Genomic DNA, 27,525 nt, shown 5'->3' on the forward strand with positions numbered 1-27,525 from the left:
AGCTCAGTATAAAGTTAGAGACAACCTCACTTCAGGCTCACTTCTGGCAACTACTTGTAAAATAAGACAACCAATAAATTCCTAATCTTTCAAAATAATGTTATTGTTTACATAAAAGTAAAATACAATGCTTAGCCAATTAATATCTGTTAGCATGAGTTTATTGTGTTTTTCTTTTTTCCCTATTTGAGGCGTGAGTAAACTAATGCCTAATGAAACAATATTTTGTATGACAACCGAAAATTAACACTTAAAATTGTTTGTAAGCAACCATCATTATAACTGACTCCACACCTCCATAAAAGCCCTGGTTCATTGACCCTGGTTCAAGGAGCGGTCGCGATTAGGTTCATAAACTCGTTACTGAGATTAGTTTCATGACAGTAATTATTTCAGTCAAACACATTTTTTATATAAATGTTAAACTGATTCATGTCTTTTTATTTTTGAAACACATAAAAGAAGTGGTACTTTAACTTCTTACTAAGCAGGCTTGTTTCATCATATCTTGTAATTACCCGGAACAACCAGAAGAGGGCAGTTTTGATTGCAAGCGGATTAAGTTGCTGTCCGTAATTTTCATAAACATCTGAGGAAAGGCTATCACTAATACTATCAAGCTATTAAAATAAACTAGAGGGGGACATTAATCACAAATGACTTTTTTTTGCCTAAAGATAAATCAGTAAGTGAGAAATATGGGCAAAATAGAAACTTTTTGTAGTTTGCCATAATGACCACTAGATGGCAGCATTCAAAAGTCCTTTTCAAAAGTAAAGTCAGTGAGAATGACTATAGAGTACTATTTCCGGTATGCACCGTCAAAATAAGCTCACGAAACTTGCTTCATTACAATATTGACTTACTGAAAATACCCGTATTGTCACTGTTAGTAAAATAGCATTGCCTGCATAAGAAACTGGAGGTTTAGTTTCCTGCCTTAATACACTCTAATTGTGAGGGTAGCATTTTATTATTTAGTTTTAAGATGTGGGAACAGTGGTTGATTAACCAAAACTGTTATCACAAACCACAAGTCATTAAGACTTATCTTATTTCAACCACAACCTCTTCACGATAGCGCAAAATGAGCGGATATTCAAAATAACTCAGGAAGTTATAATAAGCCAAGCAAAATCTAACTATGACACATTTACCAAGACAACTAAACAGTTACAAAAAGCGTGCTCTATTCAGACTGTATTAAATAGGCTATTCTTTACATAACTGTATCTTTGTAAAACAAACGCAATAAATAAATCAGAAAAAAAGGGGGTACGAGTTGCAGAGATATAAATAAAAGCTAAATACCTCTTGAACTAAAATCTGAAAACTGAGTGTCTGCTAGTGATATGAGGAACACAAAGTAGTGAAAAACTGAGGTGGAGAGGAAATGAGGCGCAGTTGACTTTTTGTGACAAAATTATGAAAAATATGGATTAATACATTGCGGAATGATCGTTAAGCACAGCATAATCCTGCAACAACCATAAAGACGGTGCGTTCAGTGGTGATTTTTCCAACAGGCCTTTGTAGAACAACTGCAAAGATAAACTTATTTACAAATAAGTAAATTTGGAAAATATTTTACGACTTACACTAGACTTTGTCTAGGGTTGTCAAAGTAAAGCAGTCTGGCCACAACTTTCTGAGTTTTATTTGTAAAAGCATATGAAATTCATGTATTCACTACATTGTGTTGCTCCATGACATTACACCCAAATAAAACTCGTTTAACTCTGTGGTTGTAATATGACAAAATATGGTGTATTAATTTTATAAAGTGCTGCATTTTGGCTTAAACTTATTCGTAGAAAGAGCCAAATTAAAATTGACCAGCAACTGAGAAGCAACATATTTCTTCACCTACAGATCAACAGTGAATTGCAACATAAAAACAGACAATTTCTCAGCTTTATTTTCTATAAAACAGATGAGTTTATTCAATGATCATTACATACGTATTCAGAGACCTCAAGAGACCACTCACATACCAAACAAAACTGAGGAAAATGTTATGACAAGCCCCCAAAACAGAACAAATGCAACACAAAAATAAAATACCTGAATAAAGCAAATTCTGGGCTGAGCTGCATTTCAGCACATTCTCTGTAGAACTCATGGCACATTATGTCCAACAGTTATCATGGGAAGGAAAACAAAAGGATAAAATGGAATGAAAGTATCTTTCTTAACACTTTTGGAACAGATCTAATAATAATAATATTATATATTCATACATGGTGGCCTTGAAATAGAAAAAGAAAAAGAGTGAATTAAGCACTAAACCTTTCCAGCGGATCTTTTTAGTCTTCATCAACAGAACGTTTTATCTACATATCGGGGAACATGCCTCTCTGCATCACACAGTGGAAAAAAAGAAAAAAAACCTCACACATTCACGCAGTCGCTCAAATTTACACAATCGAACTCACAGACCAGACTGAAAACGCTAATGTGGAAACGGTGAAACACATCTAGCTAAAATCTGCCGAGAGAACAAAATGAGAAAAGTAGTTGTCAGATGTATACACTTAAAGATGCCCAGCTAAAACTAAATTTTAAAACCAGAATATTGACAACGGGTAAAATATAAAATGCTGTCTTTACCTCTTTTTTTTCCTCCTTTTTTTTTAAAACACAAACTCTCCAAAAAAAAAAAAAAAACAACGAAAATCTCCCTCCCGTTTAAAATATTAAACCTCCCACTCCTGATGTGCCACGTTCTAAATCCCCTCAAAGTGTAATATAAGCCAACAAGAATTGCAATACAATACAGGCACTGGAGAAAAAAAATACACTTTAAGAGACAAATAGAGAGGACAACATAAGTTCAGATTTTAGCCCAGCTCCAACAAAGTCTCCAGGAACAGAATTAGAACTTACATCCACTATTATCAAACAAGAACAAAGAAAACCATTTTAAACTTTTTTTTTTTCTTTTTTTTTTTCTTGTTTTGACGTTTCTGGTTGATCTTTGTTTTTTTTTGAAACTGTCAAGAGTGCCTGTTGTGATTTGGAAGATGATTGAAAGCGGGAGCTTCGTCTGGTCCCATTAACTGTTTTTGTTACTAACTTGTTTTAGCTGTTGGCTACAAAAGATGAAATCGTTTCTTCTTCCTTAATTGTATCTTTCTTATGTTAAGCACTGATTTTAGTCACAACAGAATCCACAAAGGCAACACAAGAGGCTCATCCAATCCAGTAGTGACTGCTGTGAACAGCCGAACATCAATATCTGATAGTAAAACAATATAACGACACTTGTAGTGAAACCCAACTAAAGCTCAGAAACAACTGGCTCTTTAACTCTTCTGGTAGCTAGTTTTTGTAGTTTTTAAATGACAAATACAAGATGAAAACTGATCTTTTCTTTGATAAATACTCACTGGAGCTATGATAATGCATATATTCAGTTTTTTTTTTGCCCTCTATCTACCTACAATGCTTAGAGAAGTTATTTAGCATAAAAGATATTGAGTTGTTTGGCATAGGTGGTGGAGTGTGTTGGTGCAAGGAGAACCGAGGTGGAAAAGCAGACAGATCCAAAATAAACAGTTTTTGAAGCATAAGAAAATATTTTTTTACAGTAGATCCTAGATGATGGGGGAAAAAAAAACAAAAAACAACTCTGCACGGCTTCTGGTTTTTGTCTGTAAATGTTATTGGTTTGTCCATGTGTGCAGGCCATACAACATACTTATCTATTTAGGAAAGAGATGTAAGGCAAACTGTACCTTCTCTGCTGAGAAATATACATGATTTACAGTATGGAAGTTGCTCCCACCCCTTCCCCACCAAATATATATATAAAAAAAAAGAAAAAAAACAAAACAGTTCACTAATGACAAAATAAACAACATAAAAGACAAATTTCTTCACGATTTTAGACATCTGGCAGTTTCAAAATACTTCTGCGCAGTCTGTCAGTAATTCAGAGCATTTTCACCATCTCCAGGACTGGGATGTCTTTACTCCTGCAGTATTGTTGTGCCAACACACAGTGAGAGAATCAAGTCTGACAAAGGCAACTGTGCCAAAAAAAAAAAAAAAAAAAAGGGGGGGGGTCCTTTTTTTTTTCTCCACAAGTAGAGATCAGGCAAGCAATGCTGGATTCCAAAAAACATGACATCCAAAACAATAAGAGTCCCCCACCATGTGTTCAGCCAATGGGGCCAAAGTGAGCCGTAACCGCTCGTCCAGCCAGCGTTTGTTTTCAGTCTCAACAGGGCTGGTTGTGTATGCATAAAGTCTGCGGAGCGGTCTGCGCTGCATTGTTGCCATGATTTTATTCAAGAGGATGCTTGCGGCATTCATTCACTTTTCTTCTTCTTCTTCTTCTTCTTCTGCAGTTCATTCTGCTGTCCTCTTTTTCTCAAAACAAGTTCTCCTCAAAGATAGCCATTAAGTCACTTTGAAAATTCATATCAATAGTCGCTGCCATCTGTAGAAAGAAAAGAAGAACTCAGCATTTCAAATCAACATTTTTTTTCCCCCGTTTGTTTTTGCATGTGATGTAGAGAGTAAACGAGCGTCGGCTTACCACCTCCCTCCTCCGCCTCTCCTGTTCCCTTCGGCGTGCCAGTTCCCTCTGTTGGTCTAGTGAGTTCTGTGTGGAGGGCTGAGGCGGAGTGGCGGGTTGAGGAGACTGCTGGACGGCAGCCGGCTGGGATTCCTGCTGCACCTGCACCTGCTGCGGCTGTGGTTGTTGTTGAGAAGGGGCTTGGATGTGCTGCGGCTCGAGGCGGCCACGAGACTCCTCGTGCACTCTTCTGGGAGGAGGCTCGATGACGTCCTCTTCATCCCGCCCTCTGTAAGGCATTCGGACAAAGAATTTGCAATCAACAGATGCATAAAAGATGAATAAATGGCGCCCTTAAACGCACATCTTGTGTGAAGTTTAATGTCTTGTGGGGGAAAAAAATTTATTCCACATCTTTTAAAATAAGTTTTTTTTTACAGCACAAATATTAGTCTGTGTATCGAAGCAGAATGTCTACGATAATGCTACAGCTATACGTCTAACAAGCATCAGAATAAACTCTCTTGTTGCATTTATTTTCCTCTAAAATACTTTCTGAGCGTAACTTATAGATTAGCATCCACATCCACCCAGCAGGTGAATGTAGCTGTCTGACTTGTGTGCTTTCTTGTTCTACCGTTGTTTGTCCTGCTCTTTACGCAGCCGGTCTTTCTCCGCCTCTGCCTGGGCCTTCAGGGCCTTCTCCCTCTCCTCTTTCTCCCGGGCTGCACGGCGGAACTGCTCGAAGCTGTCACTCGATGACTTCACAGCAGATTGCGTTGTAGACGTTGACTTTTGTGCCAGGCTTGCCCATGAGCCCATATTTTTGAATTTCACGTCCTGAGAACGTAAACATGGAGATTTATTAGCAGTGCTGCTCAAGGCAAATATTCAGATTTACTACAAGTCCAGAAACGGAGCCTCTTACCCACCTGTACCTTTTTGGGAGCTACAGGGGTCTTGGGCTCCTGCTTGAATTTCTCCTTTTCCTGCAGGGTGGGAGGTGGCCCGCTGGGCTCAGAGGAACGGATGACGGGCCGTGAACTATCCACAGATTTTAAACCTGCCCAAAACATTCATACAAGCTTTGTCAGCATCTCAGGCCGTGCATTATTTCAAGCGTTTTTCATACAAAGTAAAATAAAAAGTGTGGAGTGCTCACTCTGTTGACTCTGGCCGGTCTGACTGAGCTTGATTTCTGGATGTTTGTGATGCTCTGCTCTCATCGCAGAGTTAAAATGCTCTCCTCTCATCACTGGTGACGGAGGAAGTTTTTCCTCTTTAACCGCAACTTGGCTTCCAGGGGCCCTCTGCTGCATGACGAGAGAATGATTCAAGGTCACTGCTCCTGGCGTTTGCACCCATCTATAGAAAGACTTTGTCTGGTCTCTGTAAACGTCTTACCTTTTTGGGTTGCATGTTGTGAGGTGGGGATGGGTGAGAGACGGGAGGAAACTGGGGGATTTGTGGGGAATGCATCATGAGAGGAGACGGGTTATCTCTTATGTGGCCTGTCAAGGAAGCAACAGACATCATAACCAAGCAGTTTTGGCATTTAGAAACAGGGTTTTGCATCGCTTTCTCACACCTACCGGTATTGTATGGGTCAGGTTTGGATGGCCGAGGGGAGGGCTGCTCCTGCTGCTGCTGCTGCTGCTGGATGATCTGCTGTGCTTTGTTGGAGGGCATCGAGATGTTGTGTTGCGACGCCTGGGACTGACCAGCGAGTCCCGGACCCTGCTGGTAGTTCAATTGATGCTGCTGCGCTTGCTGCTGTTGGTGTTGAGCGTTTTGCAGGTGGCGGGCCTGGTGTAGGGTAATCTGAGGGGGCGGGGCCTGATGTGATGCAGTGGGCTGGGCTTGAGAGGGAACAGAAAGCTGTGGAGGAGGCAGCGAAGTCTGTGCGGAGAGCTGCGACTGTGCCTGCATTGTTGCCGTCTGCAGGAGAGAAGTCTGTCCCAGCTGCTGCAGCTGCGGCGGCTGCTGCTGCTGCCGAGCCGGTGCCTGGTGCGACTGCATGGACTGCTGCGGCTGACGGGCCGGCTGGAACTGGTGTAGGAATAACTGCACTTGGTTCATAGGTGTAGTTGACCCCGGCTCTTCGTCGTCTTCCAACAGCATCTGGGGAGGCTGGGAAGACAGCAAACCTTGAGGGGTGAGAGTGGGGGGTGACATGGGCCTTTGGTGAAGGGGTTGGTGAGTGTGGAGGATCTGAGGGGGGATCTGAGAGGGGAGCTGATGCTGTGGTGGGGGGGCCGACTGAGGCTGGAGCTGCGGCTGCTGCTGTAGAGCTGGCTGCTGCTGCTGCTGTTGCTGCTGCTGCTGCTGCTGCTGAGGTGGGGCTGGCTGCTGCTGCTGCTGGGGCGGTTTTGGATGAAGAGGCGCTGCTTTGTGACTCGGCCGCGACGGCTGCTGAGGCATCGAACTGTGTAGAGCTGGGGTTAAACAAAAGATTCAAATAGTTAACAAGAAGCAAAAAAAATAAATAAATAAAATACAGAATCAATTGTTGAAACATCACGGTAAATCATTTATTCATGAATAATTCACTTTAATGTGATTCTGATTTGAAATGATGCTTTTTTTAATGTGCTTGAATTTCGATTTATTTATGTTTGTAAATCATCCTGAAGAATCCAAGTTAGCAAAACACAAGAGTTATTGTACAATAATAAAATCATTTTTTCTCTATATTTATTGTTGAGAAAATGTGTTTTTCCCCTTACAGATTTAATCTGTTTTTGTTTTTATTGTCACATTTTACTAATCATTAAAACTATTTTAATATCAGTCAAAGATAGCCCGAGTAAATACAAAAAAGTGTTTTCAAATCATGATTTTATTCATCAGGGAAAAATAAAATATCCAAATAAGTCTGGTTCTCTGAAAAAGTTATTGCTTCCCTTTTTAATTGCAATAAAATGACTTTTTTCAGAAAGGAAAACTCAATTTCACAAGCCAATGGTCATCATGGAAAAGTTTAAAAGGTCTGAAAAGGGTTACAAAGCCATTTGGAAAACTTTGGGATGCCAGCAAACTGAAATGAGGCAAAACTGGAGAGAACATGCAGGAGTGGAAGAGACCAATCAACCAAAGTTACTCCAAGAGCAACCAGACTATTTAACCAGGACCAAAAACAACCCAGAGCAACATCTGAGGCTGGAGCTTCATGTTCATAAAAAGATTAAACATACAAAGAAATGAACACTGTGGCCATAGTGAAAGAAGGAAGAGGTTTGGTTATGTTCAGAGGATGATTTGCTCCATCTGGCACAGGATGTCAGGAATCTGTGCTGGGTATGTTGAAATCTCAAGACTATGAAGACATTCTGGGAAACGGTGTGCTGCCCAGTGTCAGAAAACTTGGTTTTAGTTGCAGCTCATCATCAGGATAGTGACCCGAAACACACCAAAAAATACTGAAGAGTGAGTGAAACACAGGACTTTTCTGAATGGGCCTTCTTTTAGCCCTGATCTAAATCCCACTGCACATCTGTGGAAGGAGCTGAAACATCTGGAGAAGGAGCCCTTCAAACCTGAGACAACCAGAGCAGTCTGTCTACTGAGTGGACCAAAATGGGGTAGAATTACTTCAAAACAAGATTATTAAAATAGGAACAATGTCTGGCATTTTCTCAAATCTCTGTCTTCTCGCTCTCAATGCTATCATGATATTTAAAACATTGACATACATATTTATCTGTACTATTTATCCAGACATGCAGTGCACATATATTCTCATGTGAACCGGAGATATGCTGGAGATGGCACTCTCACACTTGTAATAACAAAAAATAAAATAAAAATAAAGCTTTAAAATCAAAGTACCTACATGCATCATTACCTGGAGACGGGAGGACCGGATGCTGGTTGAGGAATGGGTGCGTTTCAGGGGACACCGATCCAGCAGAATGAGCATTTATATGCGGAGGTGGAGGGGAGGAGTTGCCAGTGTGGTGGGGCATATGCATGATCGGCTGGTTGAACGGAGGCAGAGGCTCGTAGCTTTCTAGCAAGTGGGACGACTCCAGAGCAGCGACGGGGGGAGGAGGCATAAAGCCTGCAGGAGACGGTTGGTGCTGCTGCTGCTGCTTCATCTGACTGCTGGCCTGAGAGACAACAGCTTGGGACTGAAACCCAGTCTGAGCAGAGCCCGTCTGGACATGGGGATGCATCTTCTTCCCCTCTTTCACAGATTGGCTCTTCTTCTTCGGCTGTTTTATCATTCCTGGGGAAAAAAAAAACAAAAACAGGAAGTTTAATCTCTTCTTCTGTTTGATCTATTTTAGTACTTTGGTTAAACACACATTCTATTAAATTTGCTTTGTAGGGAAAAAAAAAGGGATTTTCTGCAGAAAGGTGTGGTATCGTGGGAACTTGAAAAAGGCAATTGAGCAGAACCCACCTGATCCCTCAGCTTCACTGTCTGAGCTTGAGCCACTGCTTTCAGAAGAAGATATCGTCTTTTTGGAGGGAGCCACTGACTCAACGGTTTTCTCGGCTACAAAAACAACTTTGTGTTAATTACTCTTGTGGATGCAACACCAAAACATAAATCTATTCACACACAGTATCTTACGTGGAACCCGTTTCTTTTTCTTGAGGCAGGATGACACATATCTCTCCAGTTCCCGTAGAGTTGAAGGCTTCAGTGTCTCAAAGTCAATCTCAATCTCATCAGGATTCGAGTTTTTGAGCGAGGGCTCTCTCGACTGAATGATATGTACTACACGGCCAAGCTTGTCACCGGGAAGCTTGTTAATGTCCAGGCTTAGCTGCCTCTTCTCTTCGTACGTCATGGGCTTGCATTTCTCCCCTGGGACCGGTGGTCCAGTTGTTCCAAGATCGTCCTCCAGGTTGGGAACGTGCTGCAGACTGGGTGGATGACTATTTTTCAATACCTCCTTTTTGCTATAGGGGGGAAAACAAAAAAAGGGAGTTTACCAGAGCAGAAATGAACTTTTCACTAACCTAAAAGTGCACATAAAACTGTTTTTTTCCCCTGTAAAAATAGGCAATGCTTGTTTACCATGTTGAAAACAGCAGAAAATGATGCATAAAAAGGAACAGTTGGACAAACTGGAATTTTGTATAAAACATGACGATGCACCATGACCTAAGCTGCTTGAAGAACGATACAGCTTAATTAATTCATACACAGAAATCAGTAAGTTGAATAAAATACAATCAGCATCTGTATGTTATAGTTTTCATGTGGCTCTACGATGCATAAATATACAGCTCTGGAAAAAAATTTAGTGTCTACTGCACTGAACCCCATTGAAAACCTCATGGTTATTCCACCAAATACTGATTTCTGAACTCTTCCTGAGTTAAAACATTGTTGTTTCTAAATGAATATTAACTTGTTTTCTTTGCATTATTTAAGATCTGAAAGCTCTGCATCTTTTTCGTTATTTTGACCGTTTCTCATTTTCTGCAAATAAATACTAAATCTTTGCTTAGAATTTTGGAGACATGTCGTCAGTAGTTCATAGAATAAAATAACAATGTTCACTTTACTCAAACATATACCTATAAAGAGTAAAATCGGAGAAACGGATCATTTTAAATGGTCTCCTAATTTTGTCCAGATCTGTATACATAAGCAATAATAAAAACATGAGATTTATGGCAGAAGGCAAGAGAAGAAAGAAAAATCAAAGTGGACAAAAGTGGATTTGATCTTAAAAATTGATAAACCTACCTGGGTTTCTTCTTAGTAACCACATCTTTGTTATTGTTTGTGGTCTTAGTTTTCTTGGGCAGCTGTGGAACAGGTTGGGGGTCCTGGATCTCATCTACATGGCTTGGAATGCTGCCTTTCTTCTTATGCTTATCTTTTTTCTTCTCTTTCTTCTCCTTCTCTTTTCTCTTTGGTTTGCTGGGTTGTGGTTGCGACAGGGCAGCCAGCTGCTCGTGGACAGCCTTCAGCTGTTTGTGGAAAAATGGAACCATTTTTAAACAAAAGTTTTACAAGAGCTGAGTAACGGCTCTGCCTTCGTCTGGAGTTTCCTTTGATCACTGACCTGCTCCTGGAGCTCTGCTAACCGCTGAGCTCTTTCCTCTTCGGAGTCATCAGTGGAAGACTCAGACTCAGAGGATGAGTCACTGGAGCTGTCTGAAGATGTGTGAACGTGTGCCAAATGGGGCTGGGGCTTCACCGGGGCAGGATGGTGAAGTGTGGGAGTTTGGGCAGAAACCACTGGCTTGGTCTCGGGTTCATCTGGCATCTTGGCAAAGCGCATCTCAAACACGTCCTATAAAATCAAATGAACCATATAGGAAATGACCATGTGGCTTAGATAGTAAAAAAAACAACAGAACTTACAAAATTAATCAAGAACGTGTTAAAATTATATCATTCCTCCACTCAACGAACACTGAAAACCTTTATGTACCTGCAGTTTCCGTGCCATGGATACTACTTCGTGGTCTGGTGGGTTATATTTGTAGCAGTTGGAGAACATTAACCTTACATCAGCAGCAAACTCCTGGGGATCTCGATATTGCTTTGTTTCCAATTTGACCTAGCAAAATATATCAAGGATATATCACTTGGCATGTCACAAAATGCACTCGTCATATTTTAGAGATTTTTTTTTTCTTCTTATAGTCATGCATTTAACAAACCTTGATGGTACTGAGGTCCATTGGATGTTTGATGATGTCGTGATAGTCGTGTAGTCCCAGTGCATACACGTCAACGGGTTTATAAAACGGCCAGGCGTAAGCAGCGTGTTTCTTGGATAGCATGTCCCTAACTAGACCAGCGCAGTAACCTAGCTGATCCTGTGGTTTGGGGCTAAGACCTCCACTTGGTCCACTCAGACCGGTTACCATGCCTATGTGATGCTGAGAGTCCGGAGCCTCCTTCTTTAACAGTTTCGGTGGTCGGCTACTCTCTCTTCTGGGTAACGTCTTCCCAGATTTAGATTCTGCAGGTGAAGACTCACTCAGCTGGTCATTTGCTGTTGGTGTTGTAGTGTCCGCTTTCCTTTTTTGGCTCTTTTTTTGCTGATGTGGAGGGGGGAAAAAAAGAGAGAAAATCAGATACTCAGACTTCAAAACCAAATATTTATGGCACTCTCTAAACAAACATTTGTCACAAATGTGCTAAGCAAAGCAAATGCATTTCTCTTCATTCATCAAACTTACTTTGGCCATAGTTATAGGGCTCTGCAGCATAGGGGCAGTGTTCTGAATCGGTACTGGGGGGAGAGAGGTCTGAGTGGGGAGAGGCACAGAAGTCATGATAGGAACTTGAGGAACACAGTCTGGCTGAACCATGGTGTATGGCGCTCCGAGCTGTGGTGCAAGGCTGGGTAACGTCTGGGGCACAAGGGAGGGCAGAGCCTGGATTGAAGGATGTGGAGGTAGCACAGATGGGGCCTGCATTGGTCCTAGAGACTGCGGAGCCACTGGAAGGTTTGACAGGCCACGCGTTTGTGGAGTCATGGATGACGAATCAATGATGGAGCCTGGTTTCAAGTTTAAACCTTGGTGACAGAACAAGGCACTTGAATTGTTATTCTGTTTCGTAGAAGATTGCTCATTAGGAGCAAAGTATAAGCAAGCAAATCACATACCACCTTCTCGCCGGCCTCTGCCACGACCCTTTCCTGTCATGACCGGGATCTCTATTTCTTCTTGAGGCATCTCTGCAACTTTTTGAAGGAAAGCCTTCTCTAGAGCTTCAGCCATTAAAACTATGTCATCGCCAGGCTGTTGAACAGGAAAAACATCCTCAGCAAAAGTGGAAATACATCAGAAACATTTGTATTTCATAGCAACCATGGCTCTTGTGTGCAACTATCTTACCTTGTTGTATATATAGCAGTTGGTAAACATCGTGTTGAAGTCCTGAATACATTCTTGGGCATTCCAGTAGTAGCTATTCTCAAGTCTTTTTTTGATTGTTCCCATGTCCATAGGTGTTTTAATTATAGAGTAGTAATCCTAGAAAAAACGTTGAAAAATGTGTGAACAATTGCTTAAATTGCAACATTATGTAATTGATATGCTAAAGATATTATAACATTTCCACCAAAACTGGTAGGACCTACATGTTACAACCTAAACTGACTTAATTTATTTACAAATTACTTATTTTGGATTTTTACACCTAATCTAGGGGCGCATATATAAGTTATATCAACATAAATTTCCCAAGCAGAGCGCTGACCAACACCGGACCTTGAATTAATGAACTCTGTGCCACTAAGCAGCAACAGAAGTTTCTATATTTATGAGTGAAGATGATTAGCTCATGACCAGATTCTCACACTTCCTGAAAGGTGATGGTAATATCCGAAATAAACAAATGACACATTACATAATCAACAAATACGGTTTGAACTGGATATGAACCCGTGTGTCTTTTTAAATGCCTTGATATTTGTTGTTGTGAATTGGGATTGTATTCCTTGAAAGTGTTAAGGAAGATTAATATTTCAATCTCTACTATAATTTTACTTACAGAAACAGTGCACATATGTTCTTAAATGGGACGATAAAAGCACTAGTTAATTCCCTTAAGTTGCACAAATATAATGCATTTTTTCTGACATAAATGTTGCTAATAATCCCCTAATGGAAAATTTTAAGCAACCTAATGAAGAAGAGTTGTTTCTTTACTCAATATGGTTATGCAACAAAAAAGAGCAGGTTGTACTCACAGGCAGGTTAAGTTTAATGGCATCCACTGGTGAATGAAAAGGCCAGGCATACTGGTGCTTCCATAGGGATTTTACCACAACTTTTAGTAGGTACTGCAGCTGGTTGGTCTGGCGCTTCGGCCTGTTAGCACTGAAGAACTCTGGGGGAGGGGGATTGCCCGTTTGCTGAGCCTGCCCCTGGCTGCTGCCCGACATCTGCGCAGTATCCAGGCCGTCTCCCATTCTGACAGGGTAAGGCGTGGGCTCAGGTCCCGGAACGGGAGCTGGAGCGAGAGTAGGGGCAGGGGTAGGGGTGCTGGCAGAACACCAGTTCAGTCTTGGCCCCGGCACAGACTCCACTGACAGAGTACCACTGATCCCATTGCACTCCTCACTGGAATCTCTGGAAAAAAATAAAGCGTTGAACAGTCATTAATATGATACAGCCATCAAAACACTCAAAAATATAGCAGAGACTTCAATAAATCATTTTTTCCTAAATTAAACAAAGAACAACTGATACAATTGAAACAAAGAGGTTTTACACTGCCAACAACAGAGTTATAAGAGACAGTCAATAACAGATGTATACCTAAAGGTATATCAAATATAAAGGCCACAACTCTTGCCTAAAACTTTGATTAATTCTGTAAAGCGAGTAAAGCTGTGTTTTTTTTTAATCTTTCGTTATTTTATCCATGTAAAGAACCAAATTGATAAAAATAAGAACGGATACATCCCTGTTTTCACAGAAAACCTTTAGCACAAGTTGATGAAATTATAGATATGATCAGGAAATTTGGGTCAAAACAATCACAGGCTAACATCTTTAAGAAACTGTCTTTGTTCCTGTTATTTTGGAAAGCACTGATGAAATGCTTAACTTCTTATTGCTCTTTTTCTCCCCCCCGGCCCCCCAAGTGAACCAGCCCATAAGAATGCAACTTTGAAAGTGGCCTGATGCATAATGAAAATCCAATAAGTTAAAGGCCCTCTTAGATTATCCTTTCAATTCATGATGTTCTTCACATGATTCAATCAGCTGATACATCCCAACCTGATAGTGGGGTGTGTATATGTGTGTGTGTGTGGGTGGGTTGAAATCACAGAGCCCATAAGATGTTATGGTAAGATGGGATGACAGAACGAATGTGGCTTACAGATTTTAATTGTAGTTGTCAAGAAATTCATCTCACTTGACCAATTAATAAGATAAATCAAATATGTAAATTCAAACTACACTAGTTAATCCACTGGCAAAGTGTAACAACACGACTAAAACTGATCAGTCAAGAGGTCCACTTCCTCATGCTTCCGGTCTTATGTTTTTCTCAAACCTAAAAAAAGCAGTTGACCTTTGACCAGGGCATAGGTCACTGTTGGCTACTGTGGAATGTTTTCTGAGGAGACAGGAAGGTGGCTTTGGTTGCAGGGTGGGGGTGAAGACCTCACACCGGGAAATCTGGTTTTACGTGTCTCTTCAGAGTACATGCCTAACTTGAAAGGAGGCAACGACTGTCGTTCAGGCAAAACTGTAGATCTGCAGATTTCACTAGAAGCCAGCACTAAGAATCACAATGATGGCCTGTGTTTTATCTAAAAGCAGAGAAATGAATAGTTAATTGGGCAATGGTAATGATACACCACTCTGCTTATTCACACTGATATCCAACACTTTTTGTCATTTAACGACCTATTGAGTTTACTGAGGCTTTCATTCCTTGCTTTATTTGCACTGGAATATATTTTTAGCCTTTAGAATACAGACCAAAAGTGAAACGCAAAATTTGCACATTTTTTCTAATAAAAAACAGCAGAAATGCACAATATATCTGCATCAACATTAGTATTGCCTGACATTTGTCATTTTTTCCACATATTGGTCCAATAACTAAAACTGGGCTGACATTAACAAACAACGTTTAGTTTCTTCCTGCTGCCATTTGTGTTTCTGGAAGATGGAGAGGAGGATGTAATTGTCTTGTGACAATTAGTGATGCAGTGCAGGATTGCAGGGAGTTAAACTAAGACGGAGAAACGTCGTCAACAGTGTGGTTGTTTTTTTTCACTATATCTAAAAGGTAGGAAAATATATACAACATCAGTAAATATTATCAGCCAAAAGAGCAAAAATGTTGGATATTGATAACATAAACTAAATTTTAATATTGGTGCAGCCCTAAAAAGATATAATTTGGAAGAACAATGGCAGAACTGTTCAAAATACAGGTAAGAATCCTAAGGCATTTCAAGTCAGAAGGCTAATGTGATCATAAATTGATTACTGATTTAGTATATTGGTCCCCAAGACACACATCTAAGCCTTCTCTACACTCAATCTCTGAACTTCCGAAAAGAGCCAGATACTTACTTTGACAAATAACAGGGAAATAAATGTAGTACAAACATAAAATAACAAAATACATTAAAAAAAATCTGCACCACCAGCTCTGAAAACAAAAATGCTTATGAACCTACAACAATCTGAAGTAATGAACAACCGACTTTATTTACAAGTAAACACTGAGCTCAAGATCTTTTCTTTAATCTGAAACTAATAGAAAAACTAATAAAAATCTCAAAAGTCTTTTTTGGAGGTCTGTCTTTCCTTGCTAAATACATTAATAATTGATTATATTGATTGATAAAAGTAATAAATATAATTGATATCACCTTCCTCCTCGTTGGATTATTTGTTGGTTTATTTTAACCAGACCTTTGCTAAAAATTTGAACATTAAAACATTATGAGGTGAAACTGTAGTTGTTTAGTGTATTGGATACCTAGTGACTGTTTTAAAGTGCTAAATTTATGAAAAATCTCTGGTTCTGTTCTCTGACGTTTTTTCTAGAACAGCTACTGTCTGTTTGCTGAGCTCAAAGGGGTTCAACAAATTTTAATGTCTTTGAGCTTCTGCTTCTTAACCAAGATTATTTTTGTGTCTCTAAAATCACATCAGACATCTGCAGATTACTGCTGAGTATACAGGAGCACTTGGTTTGGACAGACTTTAGGAACTACTCAGGAATTAGTTTTTATTTAAAATAAACCATGGCTCATGCTTTCTCTATGATCATTTCAAGGAATTTGTGGGCACATGCTGTTCTAAAACAGGATTAATAGTTGGAGACAATATAATAAATAATATTGAGACATTGCCTTTAATGAATCTATTCTACGTTTTAAAGCAATAATATATAAATCACAGTTTCTCAAAATATGACCCTAGAGATGACGCTCAAATCGGTGAATCTCTCCCAACTTTTTCCAAATAAGGTACAATCTGTAAAATGCTATAAACACTCAGGGTTTCAAACACTAAAACAACGGAAGGCAGAGCCTCATGTTAGTCAAATCATCATTTAAGATTGAACAAAGACAGCCAAATGGACAGGACAGTCAACTTTAGTGGTATGTTATTCTCCACAGGTTCACAATACAAATGCCAAAACTAGCAACACGGCTGTTATTTCAGGACATCATTAAGATTTGTTTAATAATTATGTATAATTTCAACTGCTTCTTATTTTTCATTTCATACAAGATATTGCCGAAGAGGGCAGAAAAAGCATAAAGCATAACCTACTTGTATGGCATAACGCATGAATCTAAGGCAGGGGTGGGCAATCCTGGTCCTCGAGGGCCGGCGTCCTGCAACTCTTAGATGTCTACCTGGTCCAACACACTTGAATCCAACAGCTGAATCACCTCCTAAGTGCAGTCAAGTTCTCCAGAGTCCTGCTAATGACCTCATTATTTGACTCAGAGACACATCTAAAAGTTGTGTTGCAGGAGACCGGCCCTCGAGGTCTGGAGTTGCCCACCCCTGATCTAAAGGATGAGCACAAAATCAATGAGAAAGAAATGCAACGTTAGTCACAAGCCAACTGATGACCATCTTTTTTATTCAAAATCATAAAAGGAAAGAGTGGTGTAAAGAGAGGAAATGTAAAGAAATAACTCATCTATATCAGTTCGCACCAGGGATGCAAACAGTGAATCAACTTACAATTAAGTGTTGCTTAATGATTTATTAGATTAAAATTGGTTCCTTTGGAACTAATTATTCTAATGCAAACAGCCATGCAGCATGGCAGACTTCTCAACCCCAAATTATAGATGCGCTACAAAGGTGAGGATGCAATGACAGAAAAAAAAGTGGGTGAGGGCATAAAGCAGAAAACATTTTAACATGATGGAAAAAGACATAGTGAAAGTAAGCATGGTTGATTTTGAGGGTTAATGCACTTCATGGAACAAAGTTTTAAAACTCCTTCAAGAACCACCGTAACCACCTGCTTAGAGCAGCTAAAATAAGAAGGTATGGTTCAACAGGTTATGAAAAAAATGATCCCTTATCAATTAATCAATTGATCTTATCGATCGACTAAAAACTCTAGCTCAGCTGAAACGATTATTTGCATCCCTAGTGTCTACTATTTTTCACAAACAATTACTCTTTGACTTTATCTGACATTTAATACACTATGTACTGTCAAAAAATATGCAGTGCAACTCATATAGGCCACTTTTATTTTTAGACACAATGCCACTTTGGTGTGGCTAAAAAATTCATAGCTGCACCACAAGGAAAAGAGCACAAGATGTTTATTAGGAAACAGAGTTGGGTTTTTTTGTATCAAATATCATTTTGACCAGTCAAGGACGCCTAATTTCTTGTCCTTATAAATTATTTTCAAGAGGGCCTGAAGGAAAATAAGTGTTGCTCATCCCCTAGATAATGGATGGATAATATCATCAAATCCACTAGTGATTGACAATGATTGATACTGATGAAGGACTTTCTATTCAAAAACATTTAAAAAATCTAATCCTATTCCGATCAGTGAATGATTGCTACCACTGATACCGACACTGATACTCTGCAGCAGAGTAACCCTGGTGTTCAGGGTGAGGACCTCCCATTGGTATTCCCCTACTAAGCTGTTAATCATCTATTTCAAGTAAATGGCTGATGAGGTTAAACTGTCCTTTTTCCAATCATCTAGACCACTCAAGCCGATTTACACTAAAATCACATTCAATCAATGCACACACAATTGCCTAGTGATACGCAAATCAGTAGAAAACTTGGGGTTAAGTACCTTGCCTGGGGGCACATCGACATGTGACAGGAGGAAGCTGAAATCAAACCTACAACCTTCCGATCACACGGCGACTACTCTACCTACAGAGCCACAGTTGCCTCATGCAATCATTTGAATCAGGTGTCCTGGAGTAAGGACACATCTCCACAGGTGTAGCTTTAACCAGTTCTGCCCCAGTCCGCCCAAGCCCAATTTGTCTCTATAATTAGGTCCTCCATTTTTCCCCCCCACTTTATGCAACCACCTCAGGCATACTACAAGATAGGATAGGTAGCGGCAGAAATACACAAGTTAACTTTTGGAGCAGAATGACTGCGATTTTGCAGCCCTGCAAGCAGCACATCTCTTGGAAGAACGGATACAAAATAAAGAAACAAGAAACAGTGTAGGTCTGGTCAGTGTTTTGTCAAAAATATAATTTTTCATTGGCTGGTGTAACACACCAAAACAACCTTACATGAGTTTGCCTATGTGCATGTTATTATTTGACTGCATGCCCCTTTTCAGCAAAGTCTGTGTACATATCATTTGCCTGCATAACCTAAATCCAAAGGTTGCACATGTTGAAAAAATTAAGCACTACAGTGTAAATAGATCTGTATGTATTAGATAATCGCAACCGTTTTCATTAAGTTTCAGTCAGCAAAACATTTCTAGAAGACAAAGTGAAATATCAAGGTTTATTTGAGTCAGCCATGATAACATCCAGATGGAGGATGGAAATGTAACATAATTTTAAGCTTTATTTTAATTAGTTGACACTGTTTGTCTTTAAGACAAAACAAATATCTGGGTTTGTTTGAGCCCATCTAAACCACAACCTCAAGTTCTCTGTTGCTGAGTGTTGCTGCAAACGGCAACCATCCAATTGGAGCAACAGCCAAAGCTCACGGCCTGGCCATGTTTCCACGTCCCTGCCCATACTTACTCCCAAAATATTAGGGAGCAGACTGCAGTGGAGACACTCCCAGCTTGGCTAGAAGTGATCCAGACATTAAGGACCAGAGTTGATGACTACTGGTCTAAAATGTATGAAAGTGATGGGAAAAAGACTGAAAGGTAGCTACGTTTGGCATCACTGAGGTGTTTAAAATTGACAGTGAGCACAAAGGGTGGAAGATGCTGTAAGGAAATGAACTTAACTTTCTTCAGAGGCAAGTTAACTGCTTCCATCAGGTTGAAAAACAGGAATTTGAGCCAGGTATCACAATTATCTACCATATAATTATTGTAATTGCAAAACTGTAATATGAGATAGTAAAGATAGTTCAAAATGTGAACAGTCATTATGTCTTTTTAAAGAAAAATATAAAATAATGTTATCGGCAGAGTTATCCAACACGTTCATCTCTGCATCACATACAATTTGAGGCCATCTCTGATTCCAATATAAAAAATTCATGGTGGATCTCAACGGATGGGCCGCAAAGGCTTTTATTACAAAAAACCCTAGGAATTTTTTTGTAACAAAGGAGATATGCTGGAACTCAGCTTGATTTTATCTGTAGAAATACAGTCTCATAACCTGAAGATTTTACAGTACTTTACGACGGTTTCTCATTTTACCATTAAAAATTGTACCAAGACAATTAAATGCTCCATTTGCCAAGACATAAGTATTTTGTTGTTACTCACTTTTAATAAGTAAATAAGAATAACCTAATATCTGTCTTGCCATATAGGAGCTTTAATAAATTAGTGACCGGAAATCAGCCACACAATATTTTATATGTGCGTTTACTTGTACGATTCCACTTAATAGTTTTGGCTGAAAATTTATACCTTTTTCTGTTACTTTAGGTCATGATCAGACCGCGCGTGAATGCAATTATTTTCCCCTATGCCATGTGTCACACAAATATGATTTTATCTAACATTAGGTTTTTCATTAGTGTAAAGTTACAAACTTAAAAGAAATTCCCCTTGTGTTGGCTACCAGTGTGTACTAAATGCGTCAATCCATGAGATCACACACCAACTCGAATAGACAAACTATGAGTCATGAAACTAACAGGAAGAGACAACATGCTCACTTTTTATAGTTAAACCTCCAGCTGTTTAGGATAAGCAAGTCGGACCATTCCAAGAAGCAGGAGATATTTCTAATACTAATATGCACAAGACCACGCTTTAAACCCACGCACCACCACCCAGGTTTTAGCTTTGGGCTTAAAGTTTTGATGATGCTGTTCTCAACACAACACTGAAGATCTACTTCAAATTGGACCAGTTTTTTTTTAAGTACATTAAAATAAAACAAAACAAAAAACATCCTGTACTAACTCTATATTTTATCTTCTCTTGTTATTATTCAATTGTTTCATTAGTAAATAAATGATGACTATTAAACATCTTAAAGGTTTGTTGGTGAGAGTCACCACATAACATTACCTTTTCACAGAGACTGAATGTGCAATTTTTTCCAGAAGGGCATCCAGTTGTTGAAAATCCAGCAAATCATTCGACTTGGAGTGCATCTTGTAATCCATTTATCAATTCCACCAAACAGAAACAGAAACCAAAAAGGCCACAGATGAATTGGAAAGAAGTTACTTTTTCTTTTTGGTTATTCCAAAACCATTCATTCCTCTGGCTCAGTGATTTGTTCTAAAATCCCACAAGACATGGTGAGTAATCCTGAACGCAGACCAGGAAGAGTTTGAGAGCGGTTGTTCCAGGAAAGAAGCCAGTCTGGAAAAAGTATGTCCAGGCAGGAAGGAGAGGCTGTTGGGAACCTACAGCCAGCAGGCTCTGTTAGCTGTGTGAACCGGTCCTCTCTCTATCCCATCCCCCTCTCAGCAGTACAACAGCCCAGTTGCCACAGGCTCTTCGCTCCATTGTGTGTCCTCTCCGGGGCCTCCCCAAAAAAGTGAAGACAAGCAACAAGCAAGAGGTGTACAAAGACGATAGGACCAGAAAGAGAGTTCCGATAAGATCCTGAGTTCGCACTTTATCCCTTTACCTCTCGTTCACCCTCTCTCTCTCGCACTGCTAGGCCAGCATGCAGTTACTCAACAGTAAAAATGGCTCTACCGCTTCCTCATTCAGCAAGCCTCTGCCCACACAGCCCTCCCTCTCTCCTACGCGCTTGCTCATTCCACCCCTCCCCTCTGTCCCCATCAATAGCTTGAGTTTCTTCCTCTCTCTCATTCTGAGTTACACCTTCAACACCCCACCCCCTTCTTGTCTTTTTCTCTGTCCATTTCATTAAGCCCCACCCCCAGACACGCTTCGCTTTAAATTATATTGTTAATAACTTCCACTTCCAAATTAAGGACATCCTTTTCTGCACTCCAACCTTTCGATATCAACCATTCATATTATGTCTGAGTTATTCCAATGTAAAATATCCATTTCTAATAACTACAGAAAAAAAAAACAAAGTTCAATCTGTAATAATCATTAGTGATAAGGTATGCTGTACAGTTATAGATCTGAATTTCACATCTGCGACAAACGATAATTTTTTTTAAACCACTTTGAACCACTGAGAAAAGTAGAAAAGTAAAAAAAGAAAAACAACACAAATAAGACCTATGCTCTTTTATAGATCTTTTATTTAAGAGAGCAATCAATGTCAGCTCTTACATTATTAGAATATCCATTCTCAGGTCCTATATACAAGTTTCGTAATTTCATTAGTTGTAGCATATTCTAGTCTATTACATTATTAACTGCTCCTGCTGAAATAAAATATGTACCATGCGTTTTTCTTCCAACAATTAATATCACTTCTGGAGCAAACAAAAGCGCATATACTATATTACACAAATCAACTAGCCAGTGCTTGAAATCAAACATTATATTTGAGTGGCTTTGACCATTGATTGACATGTAAAACAATGAAAAGAAAAGAAAACAAAACACATTTTCTTTTTCATTGATCAAAACTAAAAAAACATTTTTATTAAAGCGCAAGGCAAACTGCATGTTCTCAGATACACATTGCTTTGCATAAAAGCAATGTGGTAAGAACCCCCTTGAAAACGAGATGCTACATCTCAGGGGTTATCATCGAAGTAAATTAACAAAATAAATAAATAAAACAACAGACAGAAGGGGAAAATGACAGGCTTTGTGGAGTTTATTTGAACATATTGCTTTGCATAATGGGAATAACTATGCATCTTTTCTGTATTTCCTGCAGCACAGCAATTTCTGATTTACTCTGATTTCTCATGTCAATGTGAAATCATTGACATGAGCTCAAAAATAAAATAAGAGCACCTGCAACGTAGAACTGGGCAAACTCATAAAAAGACTGCTTTCCGAACTCGAGTATCAATTTAAGTTTGTGATCAAGGTATTTTTAAATAATCAGTATTAAAATCACTTAAAGTACCAGCCTCAAACTTTCTGAAAGGACTGAGGCAACATGTGGGGCCAAGTCAACCCGCCTCTGTTACTCATCTTAGACTCCAAGCCCTGTAGTGACACCTTCCAGTACGATCGACTTATGTAACAATTAGCTTTGTGGCTTGAGTGTTTGATGTTGCAATGAAAAACTGTAATGAGACAGCCATGGGATTAAGGGTGAAAACATATTTACCACTCTTTATTAAATTAAAATATCCCAGCTGTACTCTACTTTCTAAATATTTGACTTATGTGGATAAGCATTATAAGTTTATGTTAAGGGACAGTAAAAATATATATTCTCTATGGCATAGTAAGTGAATATAGTCCTTAATGAAAATTACAGAAATACTAATCCTTGGACATTTTAACCACTGTAACCACTAAAAACAGACACTTTACATCTACTTTGGTAATTACTGCATGTTATTGAGAGGCCCCAAAAGGTTTATCACAGTACTATCATTTTTAAACTCTAAAATGATAGTGAAGTGAACAAATTTATGCAAATAAGAAACACTACCACCCAAACACAGAGAGATAATTGATTAAGTATTACCAATAGTGTTGTGCATATTTTTTTAATTTCTGTCAACTTTTAACACTTTCAGACAAAAAAAAAAACACGGTGGTAGACTGCCCTACCACCTCTACCACCAGACTTAGCAGGTAAACCCTGGGCTTCATAAAGATGTAACATAGAACTGGCAGATGTACTAGTGAGAGATGCTGAACTCATTAACTTGTGGATAAGGTCAGCAGTTTGTTTAGTTAAAATGCACAGAAGACTAAAACCTCTCTTTGCCCAGAGATTTTGCAAAGGATTTTTACTGTATTTTGTATTTCTATTTTATTTTTCTGGTGTATTTAATCAGTTTTTGTCAAACTCAGTGGGGATTGATGTTACTTCAATCATAGCCATCTTCATGGTGATTGAATCAAATACTTAATTAACAAAAAGCTACAACGTAAGAGCAAAGCTTTAAAAAAAGTAGTGCGGTATCAGTCAGCATCCAATCTATACAACAACTGAGGAGAAGATAATTCTTTACTGACTGGAGGCATTTCTACAATTATTGAACTTCATGGTATGGTAAGATATAGTAGATATTTTAAAATCTTAAGATTAAACTCAGCTTTTTTTATGTCCCTGAACATCATGCTATTCTGAAAATCCAGCTTTAAACGGATGCAAATTTATCTGGAAAGCAAAAACTCCCACGTTGATATATATATAGTTGTTTTTAATAAAATCATATCTTTAAAATGCACTCACAACACTCTGTACAACATAAATGCAATCAAATCATTTTAGCAATTCATGCTTGACTTTTTAGATAAATCAATGTATTTGGGAACCTTTAGCAATCCACGACTTCCTACATTCACAGAAATAATTTCACATTTTAAAATAACGGAATCTGTGACAACGAAGCTAAATCTGGACCTAAGCTCACTTGTCCTGACACAAAAGTAATGATAATGGAAGAGGAGGTTAAAAAATATTCGAAGTCAAAGGGTTGAACAAGAGAAGAATGTTTACAAGAGTACACAGAAATGTGAGCAATCAGGAGTTACTGGAGAAAAAATGGTCAAAGACACCTTACGCTGTAAAACACAATAGAGGTATTTGTTGGCAAACAGTGGTTCCACACAGCATTAACATAAGGGGTGCCAATAATCTTCAGTGAAAAATAAATCTTAATGTGTGATATTTTCCACTCATTGATAAACTCATTGAGCAAAAGAATGGCTTTTCCTTAATTTTTTATAGTGAAGTTATCATACCGAATAAAAGATGGCCTTATTGAACCTACTTTAAGGCTTTTTCACATCTTTTCAATCAGTGAACTTGACAGCAGAAAGTACAGTAAAGATTTCAGAAGATATGGAGAAATCGAAACCAAAATATTCAAGAAAATATGCAGCTGATTTTGTCACAACTGCTGCAACTCTTTCACACAATCCAGTGGCTCCATTGTCAAAATAATAGAGCTAGCTGAACAATATACAAAAAATGTCATAACATCAAATTAAACTGGGACATATTTTAAGGGATGAAACATTTTCTCAGCTTTAGTACAAAGTTAAGTTGTCTGTTCATCTTTTGATTGGCCAATAACAAGGTCAAAAGTCACAAGGGATAGGCACTGAATTTGAATAATATATAGCCACAGATACACAGTTACTGCAAGAAATGTAGTGGACAATGAAACCTTCAGGTTTTAAACAAAATCTGAATATACATTAAGAGAAACTGATATTGAGATAAATTCTGTGATGACAATGTTTTCATCACCATTTTCCCTTCATCACGTCTTACCACTTCTGGTGTGCTTTAACATCATGGCAACTAAAAATATACATTGAGTGTGTGCAGTGAGTTCATTGACAGTTTCTCTACCAGCCCAGATACATTATTGGCAGGCAGAATTTATAAGGATGGCACTTGAAAATATAACATGTTTTCAGCAGCCACAATAAAAATAGTCTTTTGCAATTGTGATATTGCAGACATTGATGTTGCTGACAACACAATCTCAAAATTAATTTACATTTAGATTCAAACCTCTGTGATAAACAGGGTCTATTCTATCGACATTAATGGTCAGCATGAGGCTTGCAAATACTATCAGTGGCAGAGTTCAAGAGAAAAAATAAAGGGCAAAGGGACTGTATACTGTGTGTAAACAATACAGTTCAATAGAGAACCTAAATAACATTTTATGTAATAAACTAATATCATTCAGTCATTAATTTTGACAGAAAAAGATTATGTCATGCTAACAAATAAATGAAATAAGAGGCTACAAATACAGGGCATGAAATAAAAACAAAAAAACAATTGATTAAAAAAAAAGCAAAAGCTACTTGACATTCTACCAACTTGCTTTCTTTATGTAATTGATCAAGCTTGTATTTACAGTTCTAAAATGTGAAGGCTTAATTTTATCAATAAAAATCTGATGCAGTTAATGTGACTAATAACTTGAAAGGAAATGATTCAGTGCAAAACATGGTCTAAGCTGTCCAAAGCACTGATTGCTTAGGAACTGCTCCCTGTCTTAATTCATGCACAGAGTAACACCTTCCATACCTGATTGATAACTTCATGACTCAACTATGGCTTTACAACATTCAAATGGCAATACGAGCCTCAGTACCACATAATTCAAAAGAGTAAAGTTTACAGTAAGCATAATGGTAGAGCCTTCAACAATTTCTGTAGCTTGTACCTTCAGGCAAGAAATGAGCTTTGTACTGGTATGTGATTGTAGGTAAGCTACTGGCTATTATAAAATCGTATACTTACACATCTTGGTATGTCAACTGTACCATCCATTATCTTTACAAAAACAGAAACACTCGTTTCAGGTTAGAAAATCATGTAGATCTCCTGCGGGAGGAAAACGAAAGCTATAACTGGCCACAACAAGACTAGTCTTAAAGCCAATAAGAAAAACCTAATTCCTATTCCTTTGTGTTTGTCTCAGTAATTTTAATACTATGACCAAAATCACAGGTGTTTGAGATGCTGGAGATCATTAGACTGAGTCAAAGCGATAAATTATAAGATAATAACTGCTACCAAGCGACCACCGTCGAAGAGCCAGGTCCCAAATGTTAGGCCATAGGGCATAGACTACTGCTCGGGTTTCATAATAGACACCAATGCCATTCATAGTAAAACAGAAAAACAACGATAGCATCCGCGTTTAATACCTTGGCGTTCAACATTTGAGACAAATAAATAGCGTTTTAGCTAACTGAACAATTAGATGTATTCTTAGCCAACGGGTTCGTCTGAGTGTGCGCCACCATCACCGTGACGGCGTCACCGTCTCCCATAACACAAGACAGTCGATGGGAAAACAAGCGTTAGGCTGCTCTAGACAGTACTCGAACAGACATTCGTTGGGCGAATTGAAGAGTAATTGTCACTATCCGTGGGTGAAACAGGCAATAGGTGTCAGGCAGATGAACGTTTTAGGTGCGGTTATTGTGTCTTTTGATAGACAACTGCAAAACTAGCTTTAGCTAGCAAGCTAGCTACTCAGAACAGGCCGCCGAGCAAGAGAACGGTATCTGTGGGCGCCGGGCATCTTTACTACCGGCGAGGCATTGACATCAGTGTTACCGCATCTCTTGCCCTCTATTTGCTCGGATTCCTGAAGCATAATGACTGGCAAAACAGTGTTGTAAACAGCGGCATTTACCTGTGTTTCTCAGGTTGCCAGGGCGCGCGGGATCTTTCTCTCCGAGGATCCTGAACACCTCTCGTTATGGATGACGTCACGCGTAAAAGTCCTTGCTTGAGGACGTAAAGACTGTGCTGCACACTAGAAATAAACTTTGCTGTTAATGTTTTTTTTCTACAAAAAATGGGCATAAACACCATTTAGGAGGTTATATATACCCTTAAAACATCAGGGTGCTTATATTTTTGTTTACTTTCTTCCTGTCTTTGTTATGATATTCACTGATGAGTTGCCTAGACAAATATGTTATTTTCTATAGAGATTAGCAAATGCTCAGATTGTTTTTTTTGTTGTTGTTGTTGTTGTAGTTTTTTTTTTTTTACTTTTCACCCCCAGCTTTTTTCATTTGGTTAACATTATGCTCTATATGTCCTAAAAGCCATTGCGAGGTAAATTGTTTATTTTTTAAAAGGTGGACAAGACATGTCAAAGATAAAGATGTTAGGTTCAACATGAACATGGAGGAGAGTAAAACAACATAACAATAAACACAAATCAGTGGTTTATTTACTGTTTCGGGAATTTTAATGATATTTTTCTCAATGAGTAATAAAAATGAACGATATTCCAATTCCTTTACATTTTTAGAGCAGATAACCAACTGCAAAGGATGTGGAAACACA

At 38.8% G+C, this 27,525-nt stretch overlaps 1 protein-coding gene across 9 annotated transcripts; it reads right to left on the minus strand.

Moving 5' to 3' along the window:
- Positions 1-1,914: 1,914 nt before the first annotated feature.
- Positions 1,915-27,458, minus strand: brd4 (bromodomain containing 4). 9 transcript variants are annotated; one of them, XM_014983362.2, is made up of 20 exons: positions 26,861-26,939; positions 25,957-26,040; positions 13,201-13,582; positions 12,344-12,481; positions 12,112-12,247; positions 11,681-12,021; positions 11,156-11,539; positions 10,924-11,052; positions 10,552-10,782; positions 10,230-10,456; positions 9,102-9,433; positions 8,928-9,023; positions 8,355-8,750; positions 6,115-6,957; positions 5,927-6,033; positions 5,685-5,835; positions 5,455-5,585; positions 5,160-5,362; positions 4,544-4,811; positions 1,915-4,444 (listed from the first exon to the last, which is right to left on the minus strand). In XM_014983362.2, exons 2-20 carry the CDS (start codon positions 25,980-25,982, stop codon positions 4,376-4,378), a joined length of 4,590 nt encoding a protein of 1,529 aa, XP_014838848.2. In that variant the 5' UTR covers positions 25,983-26,040; positions 26,861-26,939; the 3' UTR covers positions 1,915-4,375. The 9 variants fall into 9 exon arrangements, with proteins under 9 accessions (XP_014838848.2, XP_087863737.1, XP_014838844.2 ...); XM_088007611.1 differs by lacking the exon at positions 25,957-26,040 and having other exon boundaries at positions 5,461-5,585; positions 8,367-8,750; positions 26,861-27,458; XM_014983358.2 differs by lacking the exon at positions 25,957-26,040 and having other exon boundaries at positions 8,367-8,750; positions 26,861-27,457.
- Between the last annotated feature and the right edge of the window lie 67 nt (positions 27,459-27,525).

This window comes from Poecilia mexicana, unplaced genomic scaffold (genome assembly GCF_051168715.1).
Source record: "Poecilia mexicana isolate PSO_F unplaced genomic scaffold, ASM5116871v1 scaffold_8, whole genome shotgun sequence".
Classification (NCBI taxonomy): Eukaryota; Metazoa; Chordata; class Actinopteri; order Cyprinodontiformes; family Poeciliidae; genus Poecilia; species Poecilia mexicana.